Here is a 20622-nt window from a genome sequence, read left to right on the forward strand (position 1 = left end):
TGCTTCTCATTCATATACAATGAAAACAGCACTGCTCCCAAGTACCAAATAATGTGAAATGTGGCATGCTTGAGATTATAATTTTGAAACCAATTTTAGTAAATAACCCCCCCCCCCAGTACAAAAAGAGGCATGACTTCAGTGGCTATTTAATGACAAGACTATTACCTTTTATATTCTAGGCTTTAAATTTAATTCTCTAATCTTATAAGGAGACACGCATTTCCATTTCTATATAAAGAAATGACCACTCATCAAGTGGTCAAATATAGAAGAGCTATTTAGAGTCCATTTGTATTTACCAAAGCAATTAGTTAATTTTTCTTAAGGAACATATTAGGGAGCTCTGAGGAAAGAACATCAAGTCAAATTTTCTTTTTTGAGAATCCAATATAAACGTCCTAGGCAGTATGGCAGGAGCTGAGGAGTTAAGAATGTTATATGAAACATTGGCTCTGGCTTTGAAAAATATGTTCTAATGTACACACAAAGATTGACAATCAAGACCACAAATCTGACTAAGTTGTACAATTCAGGACCTATGTTATAGTACACACGCATTTCTATACAACATTATATTGACTGCTCACTCTCCTTCAAGTTTGGCTGAAACACCAGCCAGGCACTGATGACAATGAACAGCACTATCCTTTCTCATTTTTCATATGAAAACTTCATTTCAATTTCTAGCCCTTACTCCATAAGGAGCTGAGAAGGACATGCTAAGGATCTTTATACGAAGTATGCTTCTCCTGGAGAAATTCTGTCATCATTAGAGCAGCTAGCTGGATTTTTGTATTCTTTGTGATTCTGAATTCTTTCTCAGTTTAAAGACACAGGTATTTCTCAGTTCAGAGTAGGAAGCAATCCTGCCAGTCCCGCATGGTATTCTACAGAGCTGTCAGCTCCAGGAGAGACGGGGTGCTTTGTTGCTACAGGACTTCTCCTTAGACTCCCTGCTGCATAAAGAGGCCTTTGCAGAGGCAAATATTTAATAAGCTACCTGGGCTATTTATAAGGGCCTAATGTAATAAGTTTTAAGGACTTTTTCTTCCTAGGTACTGTCATTTTTAACAGTCTTTTCCTATTCATCCTAATCTTGCTTTTTCTTTAGAAGATCAATGTATGTGGCTCAACCTTTCTGAAGCTTAAAAAAATTTCCTCTAACTGAATTTTCTGATATATGCTACTTCTACTTTTTCCAGACAAGTTGAATTTAATTACTCATGTTATCACTAGACTAAGAGAAACAAACACATTAATATAATCACTGAGTCTCAGTGACTTGAAAAAAATGAAGAGCTGAAAATGAATGCCAGGACCTTGAACCAGAGTTGTATAATAGAAAGAACATGGCTTTTGTGTCAGACAGACATGCCTTCATTAACTTTCTGATATGTGGACTTAAGCAAATAATTAAGACTTTGAGCCTCATTTACCTCATCTTCAAAATAGAAACAATAATACCCACCCCATATTATGTTGTCAAGATTAGATTTTATGCTAATGAAGAGTATGGCACTGTGCAAGCCCATGTTGTGCTTTCAATAAATAATGCATTTATGAGTATTCAGGATCTATCATTATTAACACTAACAGACATAGGTTTTTAGTACAATTCCAAAAATTAGTTACATACTGAAACTGGTACAGAATAAAACATTGCAATGTCAGAGGATAATTATTATTTAATAGTTAGTAGAATATTAAATCTGTCACGTAACTATATAATACCCTCAAGAATTACTGAAGGACAAGATGGGTAGTGCTGCACTGAGAGCCCAAGGCACTGTTTCTAGTTCTTCACTGGCTCCCTCTGCTGTCATTTTTGTTGCTTCAGGTTTCCTCCTGTGCTCCCTGATTCTGTATGTGTTTACTACCATATATCCTGTGCCTAATGCAATGTATGTGTTATCTGCCACCTGAGTTTATGCTCGGCTGAGTCAGGGCTTGAGGATGGTCCCTTGCCTTTCAAAAGGAATCACCTATGTTTAGTAAAAACAATGTTTCTCATTGCCCATGTGAGGACTTTTACCTATGTGTAGGGAAGGATCAATGTACTTTAGCCCAAAGTTTATGTAACCGTAAAATTGTCATTGGATATCTTAATTACAAGATACACCATCTAAAAATCATTGGCTTATTAATTGGGGTGGGAGGCAAAGAAACCAAACATATGTTAATGCCCATAGCTTGAGCCTTATCTTGACTTCTCTGCGGAGTCCAACTCTCCTTCTGAAGGACTCTTCTCTGGGATTTTATTACTGCAGCATCCTTGTTTTGCTCCTACCTCTCAAGCCACTCCTTGTTCGCCTCTGCTGGCTCTCCTTTCTATAGTGATCCCTTAAATAGGTTTCCTCAGAATTTTGCCTGAATGTCTCTCTCTTTTTATTTACATATTTTTCTCTGATAATCTCATCTACTCTGACAGCTTCAATTATAAGCATAGTTTGTGCAATGCCCATTTATTATACCACCGTTCATTCCTGCCCCCCCCCGCCATTTTTTCCATTTAAGATACATGCATCCTTTCAAGTAAGAACAATATAGTTAATACATGTTTTTCAATGACTGATGAGCTGGTGGCAGAAGTGCACGTTATGTTACACTCCTGGGTAGAGGGCACTAGTGGGCCATACTGCACAGCATGTTCCTGGCTTTGCTTTTTATTTTCCTTGAATTGACGGTGCTTGACAATCTGTTAACTCTAATGTAGTCTTTCCTCTGGTTATTATGTATGTTTTGATAAAAAAGATTTGGTGTAATAGTACATGAGGAACAGCAAAAGTGCAAGAAAAACCCGCACTGTGGATGTTAAACTGCTAATTTTATAGCTGGCCTGAGGCAGGACAGTGCACTAAGGAAACAGGTGGTAAAGATCAAAAGAAAATTAGGTAATGGTCAGGTCTTCTGCAATTACAAGGGGCATCATAAACATTGTACCCTGGGAGGAAATGGCCCATAATAAATGAATAAATAAATGAATCAAAGAACAAATGAACAATGTGAGATGACTGCTCTGCCTTACCTTAAAAGAAATATTAATGCTTCCAATAAAACACAGAATACTCTCACACTGATTGGCTGCAGTGTGAGTATATGGTGGGTTTTTAAAGTGTAATATTCTGTAACACATTGAGCATTTCATCATAAAAAAGTGCCTTAAGTTTGCACCTTTTGCTTATATTTGTGCCAATGCCTTAAATTTGCTTATTTGTCTGAATCATCTAGATCAGCCCCTCTGTCTTCAAATCAAATATGTAATTTTTCAAAGCAAAGATATGCTCTTTGGTGTAAGAGTCAGCCACAGAGTAGAGAGAATATGGCCATGGCTTTCAGATACGTTAAATAAATGGAAGGCCAGAGCTCCCTTCTGGCATCACATTCGGTTACCAAGTCTTCAGTAAATGAGATCTAAAAAGTGACGGATGTGTTACTCTGCCTGTAAGCAACAAAAGATGCAGATAAAAAACTCATTCTAACCCACTTAATGAATAGGGGCCTGGAAACAGAGTGATGGCTCTTCAGATGGGCCCGGCTGAATCTAGATGAATTGTGAGTTTCAATAAGGAATAGGAGACAGGCTGACATGGTGGGGTTGGGGGCAGGGCTGGGAACAGGTTCTGCACTCTATATTTCTTTCCAGAGCTTATAAAGCAGACATATTTTCCCGCTTTAAATGTAAGTATTCATGAGGAACTTACAAACAAAAATGTTTTTATTCAGTTTCATGGTTCCATATAGGTTAACTTCAGTGAGCATTAAAATTTATCAGATTTGGTTAAGAAGGAAAATATCCTCTTCAGCTTGCAAGGCAGAGAATTAGGACTCAATGTGAAAGAAAAACATTTTCAATTTAAAGAAATGCTCAAGGCTTACAGTTTTTTAAAAGATGGATTTCTGGGATAATGATATTGCACAAGAAATGACCCATGGCCAAGAGGAGATCTAGCTAATCTCTTCCTGGAGTTAAGAATATTTGTAAATTAAATTAGCAGGAATGGTCTCTGTAAATTTCGCAAGCCTGATCTTAAAATGATATCATAGTTAAACATTTTTAAAGAGTAAACTGATTACTAAATTATATTAAAAAAGAAAAAACACTTTTCTCCATGTATACAGAATAGGACTCAGAATCCCTCTGAAAAGGGACAGGGGTATAAAGTGGTAAAATTTCCACTGGGAAATTTTCTGTTAGATGTCCATTGCTTCCTCCCTTCACCTTCTCCCTATAAGGTCCCAGAGATACAAGCAACTGCCTTAATAATGACGAATGAACAACTTGTGGTAAAAATTGTAAACTACAGAGCAGTGATCTCAAACTCTTGTTTCCTGGTAGGAGACTTTTTGGAAATGCAAATTTTCAGGACCTGCTCCCTACTGAGTAAATCAAAAACTCTGGGGGTGGGGCTCAGCAATCTGTGTTTGAATAAGACTTCAGGGAGACTCTGGTGTTATTTAAAGTTTGAGAACTTCTACAAAGACTAATTAAAACAAGAATTTCTAGAGTCTGTGTGTTTTCTCAAAGGTGATGGGTGTCTTATGAAGTAATTATAAGAGCTTTAGGGATATGATCACAGTAATTACAGCCTATTCTCTTTCTGCAATATATATGCTCATAGCCAATTTTAGTAGATAATTTTATTAGCTCATCTAGTTAGGTCTTGTTTAGCTTTAAATAAACCAGCCCAGTATTAGGTTGACAGTACTAATTAGGTTGACAATAAGGTCAACTCAAAAAATGTTAAGAGACTGAATCTTAGGGTTCTCTTGGGTCAGCTGAAGTGACTGAAGAGGTTACATATTGGAGTGAATCAAGTACTTCTCTTATATAGCCACATACACTATTTACAACTCAATAATGAGGTACATAGTAATTCGTTTAGTTTGCTTAGGAATTAAAGTGTTTACATCAACCTGGGAAAAATATATAGGAAAAATAAGATTCTGAGTTGGGAGAATTGCATTTGGTATTAGGGCAAAACATTTTATTTTGATTTTTCCATCATGCATGCCTTCCTCTGCTACGAACTCTTGAAACTACCACCAATAAGTTTGCAAGTCAACTTTTTTTTTAAGCTTCCTCAAGTCATCCATAGATCCCATGGTCAAAAACCAGAAGCCCTCAGGAAACAAGTACTATTAAATAGAGGGGTGACATCTGGAAATGTCTCTTCCCACATCTCTCAAGTCAGAAGGAACCCTTTTCTTTCCCTAGGGGGTAAAAAAACAACAACGAACCTTGTGCTTTGAGGAGTGAGTAGTATACGGAGCAGCAAGGACAAATTAAATTGTTTAAGCAAGGCATGAAATCTCATCCTCCAGAATCGTAGGACAGAGGCTGTTCTACCATCTAACTGCTCCTTCAGAGTTGCCCAGGGCTTTAGGAGCCCCTAATAAATCTGATGATGGTATTGCTTAAATGACAATCACACTGGGTGGTGATAACTGTTAGAAAGGCACCAGCACCCGCTGACCTATCTCAGACTTACATGTTTAAATTAAGTTGAATAGTCTTGGTAGTTACCTAAATATAAGGTGTGTCAAAGGTAAGCCACTGCCTTTCTAAAATTCATGCTAGAGTGTAGAGTTTAATCAAACAGATTATGTGGCACATACATTCTGTTTTGAAGGAATTATTTCTAAAAAGTTGGATGGTACTGACTCAGGTATTAAGATTAAAGATAAATTCAGTCACCATGCTAAAATTCATTTTTAACTCTTGAAAAAAGTATTAGTATCAAATAAATGGATGTCAACAACTGGAGGAAAGCAAGGAAATAGTACACAAAACTGTTTCCCCGGACAGTGAAAATACCGTTTATCATAATGAAAAATTATAATAAAATCTTAATTTATTCAGATTCATCAAACAAATTGTTCCTCATTAAATGAAACCATTTTTATACTGTTTTACCACTTTCATAGCAGAGCCATAGAAACGCTGTGGCAGTGAGGCCTCACAGACAAGCAGGCCAGCTGGCGGTATAAAGTCGCAGTGCTTGGCACAACTGTCCCAAGGGAAAGCAGCATTTATTTTTTTAAACGTAGAGGCTCAAAGTAATTTTTCTCATTTTCAAAGTAAGATGTTGGGTTTTCTCCTGCCAAAAGGACATCATTTTATATTTCATTTATGCAGCACTCTTTGAATAAAGAATCAGTGATTCAATATATCAATATTAAAACTTATCAGATCAGTCCTGCTTGTAGTAGGGTTTCTCTCAACCCTATACAAAACCGCTGTTTACGATGTGCATTTTTTGCTGAATTAATACAAAGGGAAAGGGGGGGAAGACCTAAAGCAGAGACTATTTTATTTTCAAGAACTATATACACTTTATTATTTGTCATATAGTACTCATTAGAAATGAGCCTACAGTGGAAGCTAGGGCTTTGTAGAAAAATCAAGCATATCAGATTTGCCTCCTAATCATACTAACCAAAAAAATGCTCTCTAGTGTGTGCTCTCTCTCTGTCTGACAAACCAAAGAAATCTGAGATCCTGCAAGAGCTGACCTGACCTAAGCCTGGGATTAAACACTAATAAAAATACTGGCTGAAGCTATACCAGAGCGAAAGCTAAGCACCGATGATTTAACAGATCAGATTCACCACTGCATTTGCTGTGAGAGTTATTGATGAATTACAGCATATAGTCTCACTTATTGGAAAAATTTAATAAATTGTAACACTATGGATTTCATGTTGAGAGCAGTTTAACCAAGCTTTAAAAATAAATTAAAACAAGGCAAAAATGAAATAAAACAATTACTGAAAAGTGTTTATCCTGAATAAATTCTTTAGTAGATGGCTATAAAATGGGTATAAAATATGGAGCTTATCTGACTATGATTATAGCAAAAAACAGTAAGTATTGTTATGTGTATTATGTCAGGAATGGCAAGAGGCATGCCAAAAGGTCACTATATGTTACTAAAACTTCATTCCAGTATTTCCTGAGCTCTAAGTTTTCTGAGCCCAATAAATATTTTTTAAAAAAGGCGGCCATACCTCTGCAAACTGAAACAAGGCTGATGCTTGACACTGTTTTGTAGGAGCATCGGGGTGGGATGTACTTGAAGATATCTGAAAAGAAACAAGTAATTTTTAATGCACAAGGACATATTGCCATATCAGACTAAAAGACTTTGCCATATATTTCCACTGTAGACACAGATAAAGATTAAGACATGAGTCATCACCCTCAATCCCTTTCAGAAGAACAGTATAAATGATAAAGGAAGACAAAGACCATGTTTCTAAAAACAGATGATTGAAAAGAACAAAAAGGCTGTTTGGCTCATTTGCCATGTCTCTTGTAAGGGTATCAGGTTATGTGTCAAACAGCAGTTGAGACCTGTTGAAATGATTTTCCTTATTTGAATGAATTTCTTAAAATATTATTAAAAGCTGGAAGCTGCAAGTAAAGCCAGTCACTGTCTCTCTTCCCTACACCACGCCCCTCCTCCCAAGCTGTTCTCTGCTTAGAGGCTGTTGTGAAACAATATTGGAGAAGCATATGGCTGTGGGTCAGGGTATCTGGAATTGAATCTTGGATCTGTTCCTCACTAGCTACATGACCTTGGGCAGCTCAGCTAATCTGACACTTATTTTTCCCAAAATTGAAGATGGTGATGATAATCTCCATTTTACAGGATTATGATGAGGAGAAAATAAGCCATGGCACTGGAACTCAATAAATTGCTCACCAAATATAAACAGCATTTCTTTTTTTTTTTTGTAACACTGCACTTATGCACACACACACACTCTTCAGTTTTCTGAGAGTGGATAGAGGATTCTGCCACACCACATTTGGTTTACTTAGGAGACCTTCTGTTTTCCCTTGGTAATTACGGTAGCCTCATTAGTTTGCTCTGAGGGCCATGTGGAAAAACTTTCTGAGAATTGAAAGCAAGGTCAATTATTAATTTTGGTTCCAAAGTGAACAAGCTTCTATCTAGCTACAATATAGGGTGAAAGTGAGTGGCAAGAGCAGAAAGCCTGGACAATATAAATTCAGCCCATTCCCAGTGCAATAAAAGTCTTTTTCTTCAATTAGCTGTGGTCACCAACTCCATCAAAGGGTACTTATTAAGCAAAAAATGTACTTTAATCATAACCCACAAAAATCACTTTTTAATCTCAATTAAATTACACTGGTTAGAAAAATAATGAAACCAGTTGGTGATATAGTATCAATGAGAAATTTGTGGATAAGAGAGAGTGATGGAATCACTATCTTTTTTCACAGCTGAAGCCATCAGAAAAATTTTAATTCCACTTTAAGTTCTAAATCGGACATTTAAGTTTATTTATTTATTTTTATTTTTATTTTTCAGTGAGAGAGAAAGAGAGGGAGAGAAACATCAATTGGTTCCCTCTCATATGCATTCCAACCAGGGACTACAGAACCTACAACCCAGGCATGTGCCCTGACCAGGAATCGAAATGGCAGCCTTTTGTTTTGCAGACCACCACCCAACCAACTGAACCACACCAGTCAGGGCCAGACATATAAGCATGTTTGGAATAAATATCAATATAAAGAAAAAAGATCTCCCAAACTTTTTAACAAACTAGATATAAACAAACTATCATAAATTGGTAAGACTTAACCAAGTGCTCTGAAGACAATGGAAACATTTGGGGGTAAAATTGTAGACCTTTTCTTGGTCAAATCGTGAAACCTATCATTTCAAAAGACCTCCATGTGCAAGTTGTGACAGACTGCAAATATGAATCCAAAAGGATTTTCCTGAAGTCCTAGGAATTATAAGCTGGGTAGATCTTACTTCAGTCACCACACTCCATTCCTACCAGTGCTCCCTTCCTTAGAGACTGAGAAGATAAACAGCTTGTGTAAGGAAAAATGTCATTCTTCTAGGCTTAAATCAGTCAACAAAATGAACCAGTGGCATAATCCATCTAGATTTTTGTAAAGAATTTCACAAGTTTCTCAAGGAAAGGGTATTTTACATATTAATATCTGGATAAAGAAGATACTCAGTTAATTACATGAGTAGGGAGCTCCTGAAGAAATGTTAGATCAGGCACCCTTTATATAAAACAACAGGGTCAGGAAATCTCTTTGGAATCTTCCATATGCTGTAGAACCCACAAAAAAGTATATATGACAATCCAACCAAATTTCATGTAAAATTTAGAAATTCCATTAGATCCTCAGAGGTTTGGACATCCAATGGTTAAGCACCTCTGCTTTCAAAGTTGGGACCAGCATTATTTAGCATATCTATAACTACTGGAGAAAAGGGAGTGCAGAGTGAATCTTTTATTACATTAATGCTTTAGGAAACAATATACAAAACAATTGGAATTCATGGCACATCTCACAAAGAGGCAGAAAGGAAAGTGATGGATAAGGAGTGTTATGTCAGCAAATGTGTAACAGTCCTATACTCTCTGCACGTCATTTATGCTTATTATAAAGTGTCTTAAAAGGAATGGCCTAATATGCCACTGTAAAAAGCAGTTTGCCAATGAAAATGTCGAAAACCACCAGGAAAAGGACACTAGAGAGGGGAAAAAAAAAAAATCGGAAACTAAAAATACACTCTCCTTGTACGAAACTGTTACACAACAAGGAAATGTTAGGAAGGTGCAATGAGAGAGAAGGTCTAGTGAAAGACAATTCAAGTGATTAAGGGAAGACCATGTGCTTTCAAGTTCAGAAAAAAATTAATCAATGATGGCTCCATATTGAGTTCTAGAGTAAATGAAGATATTTTGGGAAGCAGTCCTAACCTTTACACTTTATAAGTGTTTTTCTAAATCATCTCTTTCAACTAATGTTAGAGATGTGTTGAGCCCAACAGGTCTGACAAGACAGTAAGACTTCAGAAACTGTTGCTGCATGCTCAAGTTTCAATGAAAAGAATACTGAAACAAACAAACAAACAAAAAAAAGAAAACGCATAGCCAATGAACAATCATGAGTTGCTCCTGTTTTCTGACTTAACACCTGATAAATGACTAAGCTCTAGAAATAATTCAATTATATTCTTAATTTTACTATCCACGAATAAGAAGTATTGATGAGGCTTAAGTGTACTAATATTCAGCTTGATTTAATAATGAGCTTTTATAAACATATAGTTATTATTTAATTAAGAGACTTGAGTTCAAAAATATCTTTTCAAAAATTTCATTCTATTTTCCCATTCACGGTTAATTGAGCTAGGCAGAGTTCTTCATTGCTTTAAGTTACTGTCATTAGCTTAAATTTAAGCTCATTTTACAAATTCCTTATTAAGTAAAAATTGCAATATATTACCTCAGCAAACTGAAATAATGGTGACTTCTGACGCAACTCAGGGGATTCTGAAACATCGGGCCTGCAAGTGCCAGAGGACATCTGAAACAAAGAGAGACGATATGAAGCATCACAGGAATAGTTTCTGGAACACAATAGAAGAAAAATGCCACCTAAAACATTCTTATTTGAAGAAAGAATGGTTTTGATTGTCCCAATTTGAGGCAATACTGTGACAAAAAAGTAGTTATATTCTGGAAAGTTTTATACAAGGGGACATTCGACTTGAAATAAGGCCATAAATAGCAGATGAGCAAGACAATGCATTTTAGAAAATTAATAGTCACCTAAGAAAAATTTCTACAGTGATGCCTATTCAATCTCTTGGCTTTCTGCCACCAAATCCAAAGAATTATCTACTTCTTTCATGTTCTCTGTTTCTCCAATATTTCATACCACCATGAACATTTCTGACAAGAGACTATCCAAGTACACTGTGAAAATCTTAAAAATACCACACACACAGCAGGAAAATCTTCTACAATATTATCTCCTAAAGATAAGCACAGTTAATATTCCATGTATATTCTTCCAGTTGTGTATATAGGTAATATTTTCAATAAAAATGAAATATTGTACTAGTTTTAAAATGTCCTTCTTAAAAAAATACATGAATTATCCAGTGTCATTAAGCCTTTTCTAATGTAATTTTAATAGCTGCTAGTGATTACAGTAGATGATTGAATCCAATGGAAAGAGATCAGAGTCATCCACGTTATATTCTTGTAAACAGTTTCTAACTGAACCCCTTTATTAGACACTGGCGATCTGATTCTCAAAGTGTCAAAGGACCTTAAGAAAGGACAAACATTTGAAATTTTAATTGTCACTTTTGGATTTGAAAGAGTAATGGCCACCTTCTCTCAGAGACAAGCTTCACAGAGAAGATGCAAAGCTTCAATCTATTTGCTACCTGTGGTCAGCCTGACTCCCTTACTGACACTTGACTGACAAGCTGCGTGCCTAATGGCCCGGTAGTGTTTTTATTTGCTCCCCAACATTAAATGTACTAAAAAGAAGGTCAGCAAATCCTGAAATTACAAGCCACAAAAAATTCCTTATTAGAATGAGCACCTGAACAAAATATATCCTCATATTGTAGTGTAGGAATAATGAAAAAAAAAAAAAAAAATCAAAACTGTCCTGGTTTATAAAGAAATCTTGTGTCTTTAGCCCCTAGATATCTTGGTAAATTATCAAGATTTGACTTAAAATCAAGCAGAAGAATAAATGAAAATGATAAAGTGTCTTCATGAAACTTTAATGTTAGTTGTACCCATGATATAAATTTAGAAAAAATACTTCAAATTAAATATATTATCATTTAAGGTAGCTGTACTGCATAAAGCCTATATAATGTATATATTTTTTAAATTTTTTAAATGGAGAACTTTTAAAAAAGATTTTACTTATTTATTTTTAGAGAGAGGGGGAGGGAAGGAGAAAGAGAGGGAGAGAAACATCAATGTGTGGTTGCCTCTCGCGCACCCCCTTCTGGGAACCTGGCCCGCAACCCACGCATGTGCCCTGACTGGGAATCTACCAGCGACCCTTTGGTTCACAGGCCAGTGGCCCTCAGTCCACTGAGCCACACCAGCCAGGGCTATATATTTTTTTAATTTCAGATTCCATGATGCATGAGAAATAGTTTACCACTTATAAGGAGTTAAGTTACCCTATGGCTTTGAGTTCATACTAACTATAAGAAGAAAGATCAACTCTCTTTAAGTGGCATGTATAGATTATTTGGCCATAAGTATACAAGCCATAAAGTTTTAAAGTAAAATGAGACTCTGCAAATTGTTCTGATGGTCTTAAATAAAACTTTCTTTTTAAGTGGAGAGTTCAAATGCAAATAATTATCAGGGTATGCATAATACTGCACATGTTATGTCAATTGTACTATGCAATCGAAGTCTACTATGCATGTGTGCTTGTGCCCACTGTGCACCTGGATGCATAGCAGATGAACAATGAATATCTGTTGACTGACTTGATTCTCTGCATGTGTGAATGTTAAGATTCTCACAACAAAGGCTGTCCTATAGTTAAAGACAACAGTAACAGAATCACTAAGGCTATGCATTTTACCCTAGTGGACAATGTCCTCTCTAAAAACCCCAGGTACTCTGACGTTAACAATGTCCTCTCTAAAAACCCCAGGTACTCTGAAGTTAAAGCAATGTGGATTTAACATAAATCTTCAGTGCAGTAAAATGGAGAGAGAACAAAATTAGTAGCCAGGAGAAATGGGTGTCAACTATGTGATCACCTGACTCTTTAGTCTACAGAAGAATATAAGCAGCAAATCAGACAGGGCTATGAGTGGGGTTCAGAAAAAGGAAGAAGGCTGAGAAAAAACAGTACCAGCAGCAAGGAGACACAGGGAGACAAGAGAAAAGCCGAAAAGAAGACAAAATGCTCATAAAATATTGTGGTCTAACAGAAAGTAAAGTAAGCAAATGGCCCAAAAGTTTCTCCTGAAGGCATCAGTTCACTGCAGTAATTAATATTTGTAACTATGATACTAAGTTGTCAGGATAAGAATTATAAAATACATCCATTACTAAAAGGTAGAAATGCATGTGATACATACTAGATGTATTTCCATCTAAAATCTCAAAATGTAAAAATGGTTCAATGGCATGGAAGATGTATACATGTAGAATTCATTCTTCAGTGCTTGATAAATAAGGCATCCAATGCAAGCTGAATATTTGTGCATGCAATAATATGCACACACATATTCGGTAAAGAAATCTGGGATTACATCCACATAAAGTGAAGAGAGTATTTCCCACAAAAGCCTCCTATTTCAGTAGTGTTATTAGTCAGAGGATTCCAGGCCTTGTCACCTTGCTGTTTGCATTTACAGTGCTCTAAGTCACTTATCTGGTGGGGATTTTTTTTATGGAAAAACATCAATTCCTCAGTATCCATTCCTAGTATGAACATAATAGAATATAAAGAGTCTAAGATATTTGATCATTAATTAGGAGGGGAAAAAAGACACTAAATAAGCAGAGGTTAAATAAAGGGAGAAAAAACCCAGTAAGCTGTTTCTAGAAATAGTCTCTGAAATAACCCATAAAGCCACTAGGTGTAGCTATATACCCAAGAAAGAAAACAGCTAAAGGGATTTCAAAAGGAAAGTTAACCACATATTCAACTTCCTTTAAACCCAATCTTCCCTTTGATTTAGCGATAATTCACAATAACCAAGGAAGAGGAATGATTAGCATAATTAAGAATTGTGATGAAGTAGTATTTTTTCCCCACAGATGCAATTCAGATCTTGAAAACCTTTAAAAGAGAAACATGATCCAGGCCCCTGATATAAAACAAGATCACACCAGTCAAATGTATTGCAAGTACTTTGAAAAACTATGTATTATCAAGAACCTGTTCCTACTTCACAAGGTACAGGACCACAGCCACTCACAGGTGGATTGTGATGAACACAATCAACAAAAGGGGTAGGTGTTGTATCTGAACTACACATTCCTGCCTTTGCTAATTCAAGTATTTACTGAGTACTCATTCCTTCAACAAATATTTAGTAAACACCTATTATGTGTCAGTCCCAATGACTGCTGCTTTCAAGAAGCTTACATTCCACTGGGAAATAGAGTAAGGGAATGTGTCTGGCCCTTAACTTGCCTGCTGTTCAAATGCAGGAGGAAGCTACAGATATAAGAATGCAAGTGCATAATGGTGGAATAGTACAAGGTCGATGGGAAGACAGTGAAGTGGCCTCCATTCTTTCTGGGGGTGGGTGGAAGAAGGTAAGTAACATCTGAGATATACCTAGAAGGAACATCAGAATTGTAGAAATGATGTGGCAACAACAGGAAGTAAAGTATGAAAGCAAATGTTCTGTATGTGTGAGAAAGAGTGACTTTTCCAGGGTGGCCGAAGGTTACAATGTCTGGGAGTGTAATGGGAGATGAATCAGACTGAGAGGATCTGAATTCTATGTTAAGTATGAAAAGTAAGTTGAAGGTAATGGGGAGCCAGCCAAGGTTTTCAGTCAGAGGAGCTGCATAATGAGAGATGTGCAGTCAGATAATTCTGTCAGGGAAATGAAAGATGACCTTGGCTGGGGAGTGACTGGAGACAAAAGACCAATTAGAAGGTTAAGGAAATAAACCAGCTGAGATGTGGGGCCCCAACTAAACAGGGATGGTATTTTTGAGGCCTCAGTAATTGTCTAGAAGGATGTTAAAGCTGAGGAAAAGGAAGAGAGGTCAGACAGTGCCAGTGTTTCTAAGGTGGCTTTAAAGCCTTACATTAAAAGAGGGAATTTGAAAGAAGGAAGATTTTGGCGTGGGTGGCATATGGGTTTGTCTGCTATGGGAAGAGAGGGTCTGGGGGTAGATTCCATTTCAGAGACCAAGTGTGTGACACCAACGTCCAGTGATCTGACTTTCACCCTTATTCAGTCTGACCCGGCCTTTCATAAAGCTGGTGGCTTTTGCCAGGTGTCCTTCTGTGACAGAGTGCCTGAGGGATTATTTATTTGCAGTTAGTATGATATGGTAAATGAAGCTCTGAAATGGACTTGATCTTAAACACAGGTGAATTAAATGTAAGCATATTACAGCCAAGATAATCCTTCAAAATGTTTTTAAGGACTAAAATAAAGCCACTCTTAATTAAACCTAAATTAGGTTAAGGAGAACCTGGTACTAAAGCGCTGCACTTGGCTGGCTGATACCAGGGCTGAGCTACAGCTAAGGAGGGTACTAGGCTGGCTATCCTGGAGAGCATAACCAAAAAACACCGCACTGAACTGAGCACTCCCCAAATTAGAATATATGTCAAATCATCTGGCTGAAAGAAAAAGTCCCCGGTTTTACTCAGGGCACCAGATTACTGATTTCATGCAGTGAGTGAAGCTCTCCCATTATTACAAGCTGTGTGGCAGAGCACTAGTATGGAAGTCCAGCACAAACTACAGGCCACTTCTGCAAACAGCTTCTATCCCCTTCCACCCATCTCTGGAGGACTGAAGAACTCATGAAAGTTTATCACTGTCTTAAGCAATGCATCCTGGGAGATGCTTGTCAATCAAGTTGGGTAAAAGGACCTGATTCTCTGGGCTATGAGAGCCTCAGTGCTGACAGATGAAAGAGGCTGGGCAGGATGGGCAGTTTCACCTAAAATGGACAGTGGACAGTGGTTTTCATTTAGATTGTCAAAAATATATTTACATTGTCAAAAGCTAACTTCATTTTGATAAACATCTCAAACATCCCACCCAAAATGGTAAGAAATAAAAGTGACTGGAAATGGCTGTTGAGTTTTTCCTTATAAAAGCAGTTGTTTAAAACTAATTTTTTTTCTATTTATGTCTAAGCATCTTTCTTATTAATACCCTTAGTTTGTATTGTTTTTCCATTCCTCACTTCCCTCATCATATGATTGCACTGAATGTATATTATCTTGTCACTTTATTAAGTACTTCCCTTCCTTAAAGCAACAAGAAATAAATCATTTGAAAAAGCAAGTCGGTATAAAAAATTTCTTCTTAGAAGTAGTTTGTAAAGACCTAACTGCTGGCAACTTCCTCCTTAGCTGATTCCCTTCTATATGATTCACTTCTTAAAGCCATTTAGCTTTGTTTCTGTAGCTTGAGAATTCTCAAAATGGTTCACCACCCCCCGCCCCTTCATCAGAAATAAAAGGTTGAACACTACTTGTGTCAGAACTCTGCTCTTTCGAAAAGTGGGGAGAAATTCTCACTAAAAAGAGCCCAGGAGTCAAACCAAGCAAAAGGAAAGAAGCATTCTTTTGTTTAACTAGCATTTTTATCTATCTGTAAGTTCTATAGATATTTATCGGTTACATTTGTTTCTGAAAGTTAGAAAGAATGTTAATAGATGTTGGGAAGAAAAACATCATTATGACATAATCTGCTAGAAAAGATGATGCCGACTTTCTCAATACAACGCATGGTTGGAAATTATGAGCCAGACCGTGTTGAAAGGTCAAGTGTGCATTATTTTTCCAACATTCACATTCACCTTTCAGGACATGCTTGGGCGATCTACACCCAAGTGAGAGTTAGTCTGATTGCTATTAGGTAGAAGCCATGTGTTAGAAAATGAAATGATGCTCAAAAACCACTATAATGTTAGGAAGTGCAAACATGCTGAATAAGTATGCAGAGGCACACAGTGACATGTTTACTTTTTTCCAGCTGAAGATTAGTGCAATGTAAATAACTACCAGTCTACCAACTTACTTTTTGCTCCATTGAATTGAATGAAATAAAAATAATGAATGACTGAACATTTGGTCAACTACTATGGATCCCAAATGTAAACTATTTATAGTAAAAGAGTTTTGTGATGTAAACATCTTACATGATATCTTCTAAAATCACTCTTTGAATAGACTTCAACCGTTATCTGTGTGGCACACTCATGATGATCATATATATATATATGAAATAAAATTGAGCTGACTGCTATTTTGCCCTACATAGCAATTCTGGTTGGGAATTGAAAAATTTCCATCTCAAGTTCCCAAGAATGGTGAAATAACATGACCTTCAGGTTAATTCATCTGGTCTCTGTTAAATGAGTCTGGAAAAGTGAAGAATTCCACAAATGCAAACTATGCATGGTTAAGTGCTACTACCTGCCCATCAAAACCATACCTAAAAATGTTTAGCATAAGCAGACCAATAACTATACAAGGGAATAAAAGATCATAAAACCAAGGTCATAAGGGCCTGGGTCCTTTTCATTTCCATTTTAAAGAATAAAACAACCTGGAATACTATGTCTCTCTTGATTTTCTAAAATGGAAGTTTGGATTTATTCAGGTACCAAAGAGATGGACAGTTTCATGCTTTGAAATACCTCATCTTTTCCCTAGCAAGTCTAAATGAGAACATCACAAAAGTAGGGAATGTTATGAATAGAGGTGAATGAATCAGAGGACCCACTCTACAGACCCAGGACCAAAGTCATGGCAAGTGCTAATACCTGTAAATTCCATTTCTTACTCCTAGTCTCAGGGACCCTCAAAATCTGCACCTGATTTGTTGTATTTGTGTCTCATCGGGCTCATTTACACCACTTCTGTTACCCACAAGGCAAAATATAATGCATACACACAGCTTAATGAAAACAAAAGTAAAGTCTGTTCATGAGATATAAATAGTGAATGTGCAAAATTAACAGTGTGAACAGACTACAAATGTCTGCATGAGTAGAATGGAGAGGGTGAGGAACCAACTTACCTCTGATGTGCCAAGAGCATGTTCTCCAGCTAAAAGCAGCATGCTCAGTCCTCCCATCTGAGTAGGATCTAAGTCAAAAACAAATAAATCATCAATTACAGACATGAAGTACGTATAATCCACACAGAGTCAAAAACGAAAACTCAAAGAGCAGCAATCAGAAACCCAGCAGAATCACATATAACTTTTCTATAGAAAACTATTCAAAACTTTTTATGCTTGGCATTTATGTACTTAGTACTCAACTTTTGTCAGCATTTTAAATACCACTGTTGTCCCACCATTCCAACGTAATACATTCTTCAACACCATAGCTGTTTATAACATGAATTATCTCCTTTATGTGGTGTTTCTTTCCTTACTGCATGGGGAATATAGATGGATTTTTTTTTTTTTAACAGAAGAGTTCTTATACTTATCTTCTAAGAAGTTTGAGATTGTTATCCTCAAATTGTTATTTCTTCTATGTAAAATCAGGGCTGATAAAAGGAACCAGGCTATCAGAAACTAGAGAACAGAGAAAAATTTTGCAAACAGGCCTGCAAAACCTGAAGGCTTTGTTCAAATAATCTTTCTTTAAAACTTAAAATTAAAAATGATGCCTTTTTGACATATTAAATCTTAGGGGTATAGTCAGGCCCTTCTTAAAATGAATCCTTTTTATATTACTGAAGGTCTTTGCTTTCATTCCTTCAATAATCAACAGAAACAGAAAGACAAAAATAAAAACAGCAAAGTGGTAGATCTATGACCCAGGTTATATATAAACAAAGAAAGTATCACAATTAGAAACCTATATTCTTTAAGGCTGCCTTATATGTATTAAATTTCAGAAATGCAATTAAATAATATATGTGAAAATGCCTAACTCAGTGCTTATCACAATGCATGTAGGTCCTCAATAAATGAATTTTTAAATTTCGGAGTCTACAATTAAAAATGAAGGTGAGGTATACTGTTGCCTAAAGACATTCAGGAGTTTCTTTTCTTTTTCTTTTTTGAATTTTTGTTTAAAGGTATGACCTTAGGTATATCCTTGTATACAATCTATCTTGAGAACTCATGAAGCAACCCTGACCATATTTTTTATACAATTTTTTAAAAAAATTGAAAAGAAATTTCAGGTAGTTAAAAAATAAAAAGGAAGAGGTTATTAGAGTGGGAAATATGTCACCAAATAATCAGGTGGTCCAGGCTTAATGTTAAAAGGTAACCACAAAGGAAGACACACATATAGAATATGTAGGAGTACGCAGATTTGAAGAAACATAGCTTTTTGCTGGTTAAGAACTATTGAGGCTGTTAAAATAGATTCTTAAATCTATTTAAAAATAAAAATCAGGAGGGGGAAATGAGTTTAGCAAAATGGAAAAGTTAAATTTGGTTCTTTGGGGAGCTAAATACATTTGAAGCTACATTTTAGAGATTAGGAGGCCTGGATGACCGCTTTCCGGATAAAGATAAAAATCTGTTAGCTCAGATTATAAAGTAAAATAGGGATACGCTTATACGGTAATTTTATTTAAGTTACGTATCAATGAGACTTTCCAAGAAATTTGCTGTATAGATACTAAAACACAGACCAAGAAATTACCATCATGCTTTATATTAATTTATATTTATATGGTATTATTTAGAAATATCAAAAATTTATATAAAGAGTCTACTTTCCTTTCACTAAGAGGGCTTGTACTAAATCAAATTCTACACAGCTTTCCCTTCTTGGAAATCATTCAACTGACTGCTTTGAGGTTATTCAAAACAGCAGAGTGTCATGTGACATGAACTATTGGGGAAAAAAAACAAAACGTGAGATTTCATGCTGAGGGAAAGCTTAAACTGGCCTCCAAATGCCCTCCAGTAGCCCTTAGATTTAAACAGCTAAGGCCCATGTTTTAATTAAAGGCAAATCAATTTGCTTTCATTGTATAGAAAAGTAAATAGCTGAAAATCTCAGACCGATGTTACACATTATATACTAATTTCACAAGGGCTCTGATCTTAGATCTCCAACATCCATCACAAGCCCTTACATAATAAGATAAATGTAAGAAAGATTTTTTTTTCTTTCCTGTATTTTGCTATAAAGAACACAGTTTTTAAAAGCTGTCCTGTAAATATCTTGGTTGAAATCTAGGTCCCACTTCTAATTTGTAGGTATAAAAGGTAGATTAATAAACTGTCAGAAATGATGCTATAAACAGACATCATTCATAGTTTTCTGTAATTTATCTATAATTATTTTTGATTTGTAACGAGCCATTGAATGCAAAAAAAACCTATTACAGACTGCCCTAGATTTAAAATTGGAAGAAAAAGCAATTGAAGATAATAATAATCGAAAGAGTTCTGTTGGAAGCAAATCATCCACATATTCTTTTTTGGTCCTGATAATAAAATGTTTTTATAAAACACTCCAACTGATACAATCTAAGTCCAGAATGCTCACCAAGACTACTAGCAAGTGGTTTGAAGCTAAAATTGTACGAAGTGACAGCTAAAACAAGCAAAGATCTGTTTTGATTCTCCTGAGGTATGCAGAAGTATCATTTTGGAAGCTCACTTAGAGTTATACTACACACCTAACATAACAACTACCTGAAGGCTTTGTTCTCCAAGGCTTTGTTCTCTACAATACAACAGCAAGCTGCTATTGTATTAGGATGCATTTGTTAGGTTTATATATGATACCACCACATACTTTGTTATATTATGAATCATACACTAAACTATTAAATCAATTTGGCCTACTGGCTATTAAAAAAAAGGGAAGTATCATCACGATATTGTTCAATTTTGATTTCCATATTACCAATGGTTCAGTGCTTGTAATAATGAAATAGGAACCCTATAGCTCAATATCAACTTCATTGCTTCCACCCTGCCCAATCTCTCAATTTCATCCTGGAAAATTCCTCTCTTGAGTACCATATTGCAATAGCCAGGGAAGATGGAGCCATTTACAGGATGTGTAAGTACTTTATCTCACGGTTATAAATGCTTCAGCATTCCTTACCACCCAAAGAGTATTAAAGGT

General features: G+C 36.1%; 1 protein-coding gene across 1 annotated transcript in view; it reads right to left on the minus strand.

The window, feature by feature from the left end:
- The window catches only part of BBX (BBX high mobility group box domain containing), a 259101-nt gene that overhangs the window by 53187 nt on the left and 185292 nt on the right, over window positions 1–20622 (minus strand). The window contains exons 9-11 of the mRNA XM_054577334.1: window positions 17586–17653; window positions 10295–10375; window positions 7012–7086 (exon numbers count right to left, since the gene is read on the minus strand). Of these exons, the coding sequence (XP_054433309.1) occupies window positions 7012–7086; window positions 10295–10375; window positions 17586–17653 (224 nt within the window). The remainder of the gene's footprint in view (window positions 1–7011; window positions 7087–10294; window positions 10376–17585; window positions 17654–20622) is intronic.

The sequence above is a fragment of the Pteronotus mesoamericanus genome, unplaced genomic scaffold (genome assembly GCF_021234165.1).
Source record: "Pteronotus mesoamericanus isolate MK-2021 breed Mesoamerican mustached bat unplaced genomic scaffold, CSHL_Meso_final contig_42, whole genome shotgun sequence".
In the NCBI taxonomy this organism is placed as follows: Eukaryota; Metazoa; Chordata; class Mammalia; order Chiroptera; family Mormoopidae; genus Pteronotus; species Pteronotus mesoamericanus.